General features: G+C 43.0%; 1 protein-coding gene across 2 annotated transcripts in view; it reads right to left on the bottom strand.

Annotated features, from left to right (window-relative positions):
- Positions 1–13,605, bottom strand: part of EVA1A (eva-1 homolog A, regulator of programmed cell death) — a gene marked incomplete at its 5' end in the record, with an annotated part of 204,322 nt that overhangs the window by 131,015 nt on the left and 59,702 nt on the right. For both annotated transcript variants that reach the window (XM_083858061.1, XM_083858062.1), the window contains one exon: positions 6,140–6,263. In XM_083858061.1, the coding sequence (XP_083714187.1) occupies positions 6,140–6,263 (124 nt within the window). The remainder of the gene's footprint in view (positions 1–6,139; positions 6,264–13,605) is intronic.

Below are 13,605 nucleotides of genomic sequence, written 5' to 3'. Positions count from 1 at the left end.
GTTGAACACTAGGCACTCACTGCAAGCCTAGGTGGTCCTATCAAAATGTCCTTTCTATACTTTTCAGCCAATTCAGCTGAAATCTGATGAGCAGACCTGACCATTTCACCAGCAGACATGAAATCACAACATGGAGCAGGACTCCTCGCCCACAGCTGGAATAGCTCTGGCAACACTGATGGTATTCTGCCGTTTGCACAGGTTTTGAAGTATGCCTGGCAAAAAAAATTACACATTCCCACCAAAAGGCAGACACTCCTGGGACACAGCATGGCAGCACTATCACTGTATGACAGAGAACATAAATTTGAAGGCGACACTTTTACCAGAAGGTGATCTTATTGGAATTAATTCCTAATTGATTTTTAAATTTAATTGCTTTCTAGTTAAAGCTGCCTAGGGCTGTTAATAAAAATAAAGTTATCTGAGTAAGATTTTGGTAAGGACACCAGGATGGTCATTTCCATGTTTGAAAAATTGACTTTTCACAAGAATTAACTGGGCTTCTTTCATTTTTATCTTACATTTTATCAAATCTGTGGTGAAGGGAATGAAAGCCTGTTCTCCTCAGAACATGTGTCCAGTTGATCCTCAGCCCAAAGGTTTTCCAATAAACCAAAGCTCCAGGTTCCAAACGAGAACAGAGTGACCTCTCTCACCCCTCTCCGCCTCCTAACTCCCAGCAAACTTTTGGCACTTCATCCTTTGCCAGCAAATGTTTCCTTCCCAGATACATTTCTCAGAACCTTGATGTTAAAAAATAAGCTTTTATATTGTTACAAAGGGATTTGAGATGAAATTGGAGCCCAAGTCACAATCCAGGCTTTCTGAAACTTCAAAGGCTTCAGGCTTACATTTGTTAATGGAAGGTAGAGCAGCAAAGTTTGGATTTACACTTTGTTACAACACTGGAATGATTAGTACAGGGGGGCTTCATGCTCACCATCCTTCAATTATCACATCCAGCTGCTTCATTCAGCATTTTAAAATGAAATAAAAATAATAATATTTTTAAAAAACATCGTACACAGATTATCCCTCCCAGAGTCTTTGAAGTCATAAGCTAAAGTAGTAATTGCCCAAGAGAAAAGTGGGAAAATATCACTACAGCATTTTATGGGAAGCTGCAGCTTTAGGTTCTTCAGAGCTGAAAAGGAACCAGTGCATCCAGGACAGTGTGGCAATGGCAAAGGAGGACCAAAAGAAAGGAACTATGTGGGGGTCTCATGGAGTAAGTCAAATAAATAAGGTAGGAGCCAACTCCTTTCTCAACAGCACTGCCTGGTAATGGCCACTCAGACAACACATCTCATCCTAAGTATTCCCTCTGCAGAGCAGGGCTAACATATATGTCCCCATTTTGTTCAGGGGCATTGATACTTTTGAAACAACAAAGCCAAAAGAATAACCAAACTACCAAAAAGCCACAATAGGCAAAGAGCTGTAGGGACAGATGGATCCCTGCTGGTGCAATAGCCCAGAGCAGTGACCAAACCAAATAAAATCAGCTACAGTGCTATTGCTGGGATGCAGAGAGGTGAAGTTATTTCTTCAGCATGACTTGGGCAGCCCCACAGATCCTGTTCCCAGCCAGGATTAGATCACACAGCCCCTCCAGAAAGTCTGGCACACAGAGCAAATATTTCCTAGCTTACAATAACACAGGATCTTACACAGTTCTCTGTCTCTGAAGTGAGGGGGATGGACAAACACTGAATTGTTTGAATAATATTGGTGAATCCAGATTTCAGTTAGAGGGAATTCATGTTAGACCAATTAAATAGTATGTCAATTCCCTCTAATTATCTGTTCCTGCAGCCCACCCAGTAATTACACCTAATGAGTCTAAATCAAATCAGCATGTTACCTGGGAAATAATTGGATTTATGTGCAATTTTTTAATGATCCTGAAGGGTACCCTGGAGATTTAAGTCTGCTGTGAGTTCAGGGTTTGATCCTAGGCTTCACTGTACTTTGCATGTGGATCTCAGGATATATGAGCCCTGATAAATTGAATGTGCCCATTCCCTGGCACCGAGGCCCACTGGTGTGGGACCACCATTCTCACCAACATTTTTGCTTCTAAAACAAGATGGCCATACCCAGACTTCCCACTGGAAACCATCTCTGGCCAGCGCTGAATGCCAAACTACATCTACACCAGGAAAACCACTCCAGGCTTCAGTGCTGCAGCAGCACCTCCCCACCTTGAGCTGCAGGGAGCCTGCAGGGCTCTGCTGAGGCTGTGGACAGCAGAAGGATTTGCAGAGGCACCTCCAAGAGAAGAAGCAAAAGCTATGCTCTGCTGAGGCCTGTACTCTGCCTTTGATCATCTCCCCAAAGGGTGATGCACATTGGAAACTAAGGCACACGTGGTATAGAAAAATAAAATAAACCATGGAATCATTGAGGTTGGAAGAGACCAAGATCATCAAGTCCAAACTTTGATCGAACATCAGCTAAAAATAAAATCTAAGCTTCTGTACACTTTGATGAACCTTGTCCCTCAAGTCAGTTGGCAGTTGTAAGTAAATCTCCCTTGCCTCCAACTGAGACAGAACAGAGCATTTTATTGATCATTTCTGATCTCCTTAAACATCCTAAACTTTAAAACTAAAAGTACACATGTACAGTGTATTTATTTATTTAGGGGCACAGAGAATTCACAGGATTGCCAAACTCCTGACACTTAAAAGCAATTCCATGCACATATCTGAGTCCTGTACATGCAAGATGAGTGTCCATTAGATCCCAGATCCATCTCTTGGATCAGAGGATCTTGTGGATAGCACAAGTCTTCCCAAAAAACACACAAGCAAATTTATTTGTCACTGCTTCTAGTTAAGCATGCACTTCTCTGAACTATTTATTTTAATTTCTAGAGGAGGTGAGCTGCAACACCTCTGCACAAGTTCTCCCTGCTTCTAGCAAGCGCAGTCTCTGAGAGATGAATACAGGAGACATCCCCTCATTGCCCTGCTCCCCAGAGCCCCACCATGTGAAAAATCTTTGTCATTCAGTTTCAGCATGATTTACTGTCCTCCATCTCCTTGAAATTCTGCCCATGAGAAACCAAAATAGCACCTTGCCTTGTGCATGAACCCCACAGAGCAAGCGAGCATCGAAACCACTCCATTTCAAATGCAGGGGAATGTCAGGGAGACATAACTGCAGTGACAGTGGCTCCAGGGGATGACTGCACCATCTCGTTATTCTTCAGCAAAGGTACAAGCAAATGCCACTAACTTCACTTTAGCTTTCTCTCAAGGAAGTCTTTCTCTTTGGATAACTACCTCTGTTCAGGGGCCTTTTTGAGGCTTCAGCATGACTCTGACAATGGAAGAGCTTGGGTATCCTTATTTTATATTGAAGGCGTCCTGTCTAAACTCTGTAGGCCACTTCCCAAAGTGCCTCTAACACCTGTGTACAAGAAAATTTGCACTCATTTTACGTAGGTAGGTGCTTAACCAAAACACCTATTTCAGTGACATGATCATAACAGGCTCCTCCAATAAGCAACAAAAAGAAATAGATATCCCTATCAATTCAAGACAATTCAGACCTTAAATAGCTTCTTATCAAAGTATTTCTGTTATGTCTGCTGTTAAGAAAGACAAATTCAGAAACAGAACACAAAAAATTGTATTCGTCTTTTGATAAAGTTATGAATCAAATCCTGTGCCAGTCAGTGAGCTTTCCACGAGAATTCTTTGATTACAACTGTGTGCTCACACTTTCTGGAACAGCTCACCACTTCATAGGACCACAGTCTTGGGGTTCAGCTCTTAAGCATATATTCACTTACAGCTCATTCAAACAATATTCAAATAGTCAATAAGCCAAAAAGCCCACCAAAATTTCTCATGGCTTTGTATTTTGCGTTTTATGGATGCATCATTCCTCAGTTCCCTCAATAGCCTTCTCCCTAGAGAAAGGTGGAAAGGCTTATTGAACTCACAACAGCACTAGATACTGATTGTGTGACTCAAAATTAACATTTTGAATCATCAGGAAAAGACTGACTATGGCCTGGTATCTCTGGGCAAAGCTAATTCTCACATATTTCAAACACTGTTAGTAATCTAGTGGGTTCTGATTAAAAGTTTGCCCAATCACTAAGAAACAGTAATTTCTGTCAGGTTACCCTGTTTCACTCTGCAAAATTGGAGCTGCCTGAAAAATCTCTTGGGGAAATGTTTTCAAGCATCTTCCCCTGCTCTCTTTCAGGAAAATCACCTACCCTACACACTGATGAACTCCTTCTTTTCTACCATATCTGTAATTAGCAAAGAATGCCAAGCCATAAATATTAATGCACAGATGGGTCCTGAAGTACCTTCAGAAGTTCAGCACAGGCCTCAGTAGTAAGATTTTTCAAGTGAGCTTTGATACAAACCCTGCAGGTTCAGGAGGACTTGTCAGAACACCCTGCTAATCACCCCTCTGGAAGAGATGCATTTCTCACCCAACAAGGGAGGTTACAACCACTCTCAAAAATCCCACAACAAATGCAGGTGCTTCATTACCTACTTCTGGTTTGAATTCCACACAGATCTGCCCAGATCCCCTCACTTTATTAGCACAGGTCTCTGCCTGCTGGGGCAAAAAGTCCTCTGTGCTGCTGCTGGCAGAGTCTGAATGTTTCTGCTTTTGTTTTAAACCTTTTCTGAAGTCAGATCTGGTTTTGTCTCCTGTGAAAACTTTCCCTTTTTTTGCTTCTTCCCCAAAAATATTGCTGATGTGATGCTGGGGCCATGTTAGTTATGTCATCTAGAAGTCTTGAGGCTGGTCTGAAGTGCCATGTCCAGACTAATTGTCATGTCCAGTTAATTCATAGAATTATTAAGGTTGTAAAAGATCTTAAGATCACCAAGTCCAACCATAACCCAGCACTGCCAAGTCCACTGCTAAACCATGCCCCTAATCACCATATCTACACACTTTTGAATACTTCCAACCACAGTGATTCCACCATTTCCCTTGGAAGGGTGGAATGAGGCAGATTGTTCCAATGCTCGACCATCCTTTCAGCAAAGAGATTTTTCCAGTTTTTAGACCTTACCTAAACCTCCCCTGGTGAATCCTGAGGCCATTTTCTTTTGTCATAATTTGTTACTTGGAAGAAGAGATTGACCCCCACCTTGGTACCACCTCCTTTCAGGTGGTTGTAGAGAGTGATAAGGTCCTTCCTGAGCCTCCTTTTCTCCAGCTCCCTCGGATGCTCCTCATCAGACTTGTACTCAAATAGAAACAGGTTCTGTTCTCCAGCTGACAACAGTGGGCACAATTTATCTACATCGAGCATGATCCATCTCCAAAATAATGTATTTGCTTCCAAAGCCCTGGTAGGAAACTGTGCTAACTCCCCTGCTGGGGCCAGGAATTGGCCAAGAGGGTGTTGGTTGTCCTGAGCCAAAGCTGCATGGGCTCACTCCTCTGCAGCACACACGACTGCATCCCCAGCATCCAGTCCCACTGAATTTAAGCACAGTTAAGGAGATCATGCAAAAGACAGGTTAACACTTCCCAGCCTGATCTGGGAGAATTAAAAGCTGGCCTCTGGCACAGCATGGGCAGGTGAGGTTCCCATCACACCACCATGACCAGGGCCAGCTTGAGGCACCCAGCTCTGAAGGAGAATTTTGCCCAGGCCAGGATCTCCCACTGCCTTTGAAGGGGCCAACAAAGAGGGGACAAGTCCCTCTACCCCACCAGGACAGGAGGGAGGCTGCAGGTGGGATCAGAGGAGCCCACCCACCACTGACACCATGAGTGAGACTTAGATTTAAAAAAATCTCAGCTGATCCTTTAACATACACTGTTATTGTGGGGACAATTTGTGGAGGAGTGTGGTGGTCAGACGTGTTTGTGCTGATTGTGCATGTAGGTATCATGCACTGGCACTGCAGAAACAGTCTGAACTTGGGCTGATGGCTGACAGGAGGGAGACAGAGCAGGAGCATCCCAGAAAGGCAGCAAGTGAGGGGGAAAGGGGAAACGCTCCATAGTGGGAGTTATCTTACACTGAATATAGAGGTGGAAGAGAACAAGGAGATCTAAAAGGGCTCTCTGGTGAGGATTAGGTATGAAAATGCTTTGGTCTCAACAGAGCAAAGAGATTTGATAGAGAGCTACTTACTTGGCCTGCACTTGTACCACACGAGGAGATACTTGCCGGTCCCGGGGCACGGATCCATCCCAAAGAGCCGGCTGTTGACAAGGAACTGGCAGCTCCGCCTGTCCTGGCACTCATCCAGCATCTTCTGCAGCCGGGGATGAGCACAAGAAACAAAGAAACAAAACCACTTCAGTGTCCCCACTAAAGGGAATGTCAAACAGAGACAAACTGCGAGGAAGGCAAGGCCATCCTTGCCTCCAGAACCAGCCCTGGTAGGAGGCAGGTGATGGTTCTCAGTGGGTACCACAGGACTCAGTGGTCCTTGCACTGTTTTAAGGAGCAGGTTTTATCCCCTTGCTTGGGTGCAAAAGGAAGGACTTGCACTGGGATGGTCACAGAGATTTTGAAACATTTGCCTGCCATTGAATCATAATGGAAGACAGTACAATCCCAGGAAAAGCAGCTTTGAGGACATGGATCCACCTTGACAGTTAAAAGTAAAGACTCAAACTCTGCCACCACCAATCTGGTTTAGATTTCTCTGGAGATACACAGTTTCAGGACAGCTCTTCTCTCAGTTATATAAAAGCTGGTATAAATACATATAAATTGCTGGTATTCCAATAATTAGTTATTATGGTGGAAACACTGTTATACAGCCAACTTAGTTAGTTTTCAATAGGGTTCATTCCTCTCCCCTGATGATTATTGTATTCTTTTAGCTAAACTCAGGAAGGGGCTGTGAGTCAGGGAGTCAGTTCTGAGAGAACTAGCATTTTGGGTCCTACCCCCTTTTATGCTTTTCCTCTAGGGCTTGCTCCCCACTCCCCCATTCATAACACTCACAAAAACTCCATCTCAGAATCCGCAGGGGCAAGACATTCTGTCTCCTGCTAGAAAATAGCTTCATTAAGGAAGATTAATGATTTCTTTTAACCCTGTGATCCTCTAAAGCAGTGGTGGGGGGAAGAATATTATTGAGTGGGGCAGTAATTAAGTTTTAAATTCAGCTGGATGGCTAGGGTGGTATTTATGTATTCCTGTAGAGCCCCTAAAGCGCTAAAATTACCATAATGTTTGCCTGACATACATGAACCTGTCAGAGCATTTTGAGACCACAGAGAGAGGTAATCCACCAGCCTCGTTAAGTCCCTGTGATGCAGAGCTGTGAATTCCAGCCCCGAAACAATTAATTTTTGCTTGCAAGGAGGCAGTGGAAAATCCTTCCTCAGAAATTCCTCTAGACTCCCCTGGTCTCTTTTGTCTTCTCTCTGTTCACTTTTTTTACACCCACCTCGATATTTGGGCTTTCCCACAATCTTCTCCCTGTGCCATTAACATAAAGGCAGTTCCTGCTCTACAATGTGCCACCCAAACCAATTTTCTCTCTGCTTCAGTGACTACTTTCTATTTTTGAGTTCTCCCTGAATGTAATATATAGAATCTTTAGCATTATAACACTGAATGTCACGCTCTGAACAACAGCTGTTCCAGTTTCAAGTGCAATTTGAAGCTGCCTCATTTGTGGTTGCTCATAACTTCCTAAAGCTTTCACCTTTTGGGCTGACACATGCAAGAATTCATGCCTGCCTCAATTCTGACCTTTATTTTAAAGTTCAAACCAAAACAATCCAGGCCTTTTCTAGCAGGCAGAAAACATATGCTGTTGTTTTCCGCTTACAAAGGTAATAAAATGCAGGCATCTCGTTTAAAAATACAGGATTTAGGCTGGAAAGGCTGAGAGGTGAACACTGAAGGAGGTGCCTGGGAGCATTAGCCCCAGCTTGACCGTCACGTTAAAATGCATAGAAACAGCATATTCTTTCCTCCAGGCTCAAAGGGTTGGCTGCTCACTCAGCATGTGAAATTTAATTTAATGCAAAATCCAGTGGGTTGCAAAGGAATTTAAGTGGGGATCCAGCACAGATATCTCTTTTCATCTCAAAAAGTAAAGAACAACTGAAGCAACTCTGGAGGGCTACACAAGTGGAGAGAAATTCTCTCCAAATTGTTGTGCACCTGAAAGAATTTTCTGGTACTGGACAGCCATGCTTACATACAACTAGAACTAAGAATACTGAGCAAAGAAAAAGAAGCAGGACCCCAAATGTTTCCCTCAAGGGAAGCTTTCTCGCCTCAAAGGCAGCAGACTTGGGTTTTTGATCTACAAACCTGTTCACAGCAGAGGGTGGGCATTTCAAGAGCCTTCAGGCATGGGTGCCATTAAAACCAGTTGGAAAACATCCCTGGGTTGTAGCAGAGACTGAATTAGGCCAGCAAGAGAACAACTTTGAAAACCTCAGCTGAGACACCTCAGCAGCCCTTGTTCAACTGTCCTTAGGCTCAGTATCAAGAGTGAAGACAACAATTCACTGACCTCAGAGAACCATGGACAAGGGCAGCCTTCAGGTAGTGCCACTTTGTCTTGGCCCTGCTCTAACTTTTGGCAGCTCTTGCTTATTCCTTATATTCCACGTAAGTGGAACCTCCTGAGTTTACTTCCTGTGGTATGCAAAAGGTGGAACAGGGCAGCAAAAACAAAGCCTTAGGGAGAAATTTGTAACTAAATTAAGGAGCAAAAGTTATCCCTGTCATTGTGAGGCCACAGAAAAAAGTGAAGTGTTTCTTGGGGCTCAATATTCCATTTACTAATTTGTTATAGTATTTAGCTATGGTTCCAATTTAATTTGACAATAGCCATGACTGAGAAGTTTCATGGGGTGAAAGAAATCAGTATTTCCTTTTCATTTATATAACTCTATTTTACCTCCCCCCAAAGGGCAACATTTTTCCTGAAAATACAAAAAAATCATTAAGATTTCTGATTTCTTGTACACTGTTTGAGTAATGTCTTATGCATAATGAAATATATCCATAAAAAGTAAAATAAAAATAAATATATGTTTAATCCAATGTAGTGAAATACATCAGGGAAAAAATGCAAAGAAAATTAGCTGTAGTTGATGGTGCATTTTCTTGATTAAAAATAAGAAAATGTTGTTACACCAGTCTTAATGTTAACTTAAAAACTTGCACATACAATTTTTACCTATCCTTGAATGCACAGAAATTTTCTTTCTCACTGTTTTCATCAGTATATGCTATGTATCCACATCTTCTTAAACACTGTGCAGAACATGTGTGACCAGATGATCCCCCAAAGGTACAGCTCCCTGCAGGTCCAGGGGTTCTGGGGTTTACCAGAAGCCAAGCCCTTGGCTTTCTGGCCTTACTCTTAAAAATCATACACGTAAAGCAGTACCAGAGCTCTGGCAGATGTCAGATGTTTTTTCTGAAGTATTTGCAGATGATCAGCTAGACTGACACCAGGAAAGCAGGGAGTTCACTTGGTAGTGAGAGAATGTCTTGAGCTCACACGGTTTTTGCTCAATGGATGGAAAAATGTAGGCAATTCATTCCATGTTTTCCTTGTTGTTCTGGTTGTCACCCTCAGCTGAAAAGGTGGGAAAACACTACCACAAAACCAACCAGAAAGAGGCCCCCAAACAATCTGGACTTGCACAGGAATAGCAATAGGCCCACAGAACTGTCCCTAACTGGGATGTAGAATCAGCTCCTTATGTCTCTAAGTCTGGTAAATCCCTGACTAAAGCCAAATAAAGTCAACTCAGTTTAGATTATATTATAAAAATCACTCCAGCAGAGGAAGGTGGAGGAGGAATTCAGGAATTCCTCTCTGGCATGAAAGGGGAGGGAAGACACATTAATTGCACTGTTCCATTTTATAATTGCGTTACAGTGGTAAATCAGGCCTGAGGGCTGACAGCCAGTGCTCAGGAGGGAAGTTGAGGCTGTTTAAACCCATTCCATTCCCTGGTTCATGACTGAGCTAAGAAGCTGCAAGATTTAGAGGAGATAAGAGAGCAAGAAAAGTGAATTCAAGTAAAACAAACACTAATCTAACCCCTGTTATGCCCTGGAATAATCTCCCTGCAGTGACCTGGGTCTTAAAGCAAGGGCAGCCTCAAGCTCAAAATCATATCTTTCTAGTGGCCACTGCAGATGAAACACATTTCTCGTGCTCATTTTGTTGTGCTCATTAGCTAAGTAATTGCTTGTGCTCATTAGATAACAGCCTTTTAAATGAGGAGCTGGATGTGAGCTCTGTGAGGAGGCCATCCTCAGCCATTCCCAAGGGTGTGCTCGTTTTTAGCCTGTCTCTTCAAATCACTCCTCAAGAAGTGCTTTCCCTGCATGCTTAAAATAAACCACAACTGAGCTTAACACCCAAGGCAATTAAACCTATCTCAGTTCTTGGTCCCTCGGAGCAGTTTGCAGATTCAACACGCTCAGGGTGAAACTTTGGACCCACAGAAGCCAATGGTGAAACTCAAAGGGAACAGGCCTTTGCCATGGGGCTGCTCCCTGTACAGCCTCCATCTTCAAAGGACCATAAGGATGACTGCAGGGCATGTCAGTCATGCATGAAATTACACAGAGGAGCCCTACTAAATAATTGCCCAAATTGTGTGCTGCTGGGGAGAGTAACTCACAGAGCAAGTTACATGAATGCATCAGAGCCATGTGCAGTCAAATGAAGATGGACAGAGATTTGTACTAAGAACTTTATGCAAGAAGATACCAGTAATTTTAAGCATTTTTAGGTCAAATTCAGTCCAGGCATGGCCATTATGGTGGACTTAGACCAACATTTATATTGGTGCACCTTCAGAGTTTTTGCAATGGGAAGAAGTAACAAACAAGGCAGCAGGAATTCTTCCTACAGCACAGTGTGCTGATAATGACTTCATGTCACATTTCATTTGAATTTTGGTACTCTTTTATGTACCCTTGAACACTGGTAATACTTTAAAATATGCTATAAACTTTACGCTTTCAAGTTGAAAACCTATTTACAGGTCCTGTTTCTGAACACTGAACATTCATGTCTATTCATTCATGCAAATCCTGAAGTCCATGGAACAAAAAGATTTTCCAAGAATCAGCAATAGGGAAGCACAGACTACATGAGGAAGTGAAATCCATGCTGATAAAGTGCAGGTGACCTGCCCATGGTTTCATCAAGCCACCTTTCCAGCCTGCTCCACTAAAAACTAGTTCAGCTTTGCCCAAATTACTGCATTTCATCTGTGCATCACTTGAAGAAGGGATCAAATGCCCTGAATCCTGATCTATAGCAGGTTTTAGTGCTCTACTATCTCTTATCACTCTCCCATAGACCTTGCAGTGCTCACAGCAGAGTCAGTAGGAGGGAACTATGCCCACATAATTGGTGATTCACATAAACATACCAGACTATGAAATAAAGAACTGAAAACTGGGCACGCATTCCCTGTCACTAGCTCTGCTGAGGCAGTAGTAAATGCCAGCAGGACAGTAGAGCAGTGGGCTGGAATGTTAAAACACCAGCAGAATTCACCAGTGCTCCTCTGGCAGGGCTTTGAAAGAGCCCAGGAACAGCAATTCACAAAGAGCAGCAACATGTTCACCAAATAGAAGGACCTGATAAAAGCTGCATTGCAAATATCACCTAATTAACATTACCTACATTTCCTAACAGTAGGAAACTTAATCTGTATGCAGGGTCAGCTTCAAAGGGAGAGGAGGTCTAAGATGAAGCAATACAAAAGGATGCATAACCAAAAGTCATGGGATTAAAGAAAGGGAAAGCTTAAAACACAAAGTGGAAAAAAAAAATCCCTGGGAGCAAACCATTACACTGTCAAGCAGGGTCTTAGTGGCAATGATGGAAGCCTCATGACTTGGAAAGTTTAAATTTAGAGTAAACAAAGCATTAGGAGGTTTACACCCCGGGGAGCAGTCCTGCCTCATCAGGGAGACAGACTGCACTGGCCACCTCTGCCTCCAGTGCCTCTTCTCCTGCAGGACATAATCACTCTGCTCTGATGAGCTATTTCAGTCGAGCCAAAGATTTCAAAGACACAGCAATTTAGAGATTGTCTGTGACCTCTGCATCCAACAGTTCTACTTGCAAATAATTAGCTGGGGGAGACACTTGCTAGAGTTCTATTTCAGCTTAGGCAAGATTCATGAATGAAACAGCACTGCTTCTGTGATTTTTAACAGCAACTTTGGTAGTGCAGTAACCTCTTCTGGACCCTGAGCTCACTGCTCACTATCCTCTGCAAAGTAATTAATATGGTCTGACAAAGAGTTGCCCACACTGCTCTTTGGTTCACCAGCATTTTTGAGACTGAAACCTTCCTATCCAAACTGCCTAGAAACTGTGAAGTTCTAATGTGCAAAATAGTAGTGGGCTCTCCTCCCAGTGGTGACCATTATATATTCTTCCTTTCTACCAACTTCTTCCTTCTTTCCCCCTAACCAACATCATCTTATAGATGTTCAGAGTCATGAGAAAGGGCCCTTTGTCATTCCTGTTGAGGCCACTTGTGACATCAGTGAGACCATGCAATATCTGGTGACTGGACATGTCAGGAGTCATTGTCCTCGGCCTGCCAGGAAAGCTGGAGCAGTTGGGAATGTTTCCTTCTACTTGGAATTTTACTTTTAATCCAGAATAACTGGGGAAAACAAAATCCACTTTGGAAACAGCAACATCAGCCCTCACTTTTTGTGATCAACAGCAGCCCTATGCTTTGAGATCCATTTCTGGAAAGTTTATCTCATCTTTCCATCAGCAAAGAGGTCAAGTTCCTTTTGTTTCCGATTTTTTGTTTCACACAAACCTTCCTGGTGGGTGGAAATAAAAAAAGGGGAGGAAGAGTTCAGGGAATCCTGTGGTCAGCATGCAAGGAATCTGCTCCCTTTTGTAGGGCTGCTGGAGGGGAGATGGTGCAGCAGAGGTGTCCTGTCTCTCACCCAAAGGACAAAAGGAAATACCACATCAGCAGCACTAGTGATTCTTGTCACCAAGGACAACCATGTCCTGGAGAGTGTTGAAAGAGATCCAGGACACAGGCCCTCCCCAGATCAGCTAATCTTTCTAAGGAGAGTCAGTATTCAGCTCCAGAGCACCTTCTAAGCACAGTTCCTCTTGGGGAAATGAGTGACATGGTAAAATATTGCCCTTGAAAGAGCATCTACCTGCTGATTTCATTACCTGTGCATATGAAGAGAGAAGTTAGCCCTCAATGTCTTTGATAAATTATAGGGGGCAGGAGCACAACTAATTAAGTGGCTCTCCAGGGTTTACTGTTTTCCTTACAAATAAGCTGTGGTTTTATTTTCTGCCAATTTATCAAAATGAGAAAATTGCAGGTAATCAGCTGTAAAGTGTAATATAGTTTTCTGGTAATAAGAAGTCATTTTAGCCAACCATTAGACATTCTTCCATACAGACCTAGAGTGGTTCAGTGCTGAAAACAGGTGGCATCAGAAATACTGATCCAGAATTCATCCTTCCAGTACATAAAGGGGGCCTACAAGAGGCTTACAAGGGTCTGCAGTCATACAACAAGGGAGAAAGGCCTTGAGGTGAAGAAGGGTAAGTTTAGATTAGATATTAGGAAGAAATCCTTTAC

This window comes from Zosterops lateralis (assembly GCF_965231275.1).
Source record: "Zosterops lateralis genome assembly, chromosome: 3".
NCBI classification, from domain to species: Eukaryota; Metazoa; Chordata; class Aves; order Passeriformes; family Zosteropidae; genus Zosterops; species Zosterops lateralis.
The sequence above is the reverse complement of the archived record's forward strand: the minus strand, read 5'-3'. Positions and strand labels throughout refer to the sequence as shown.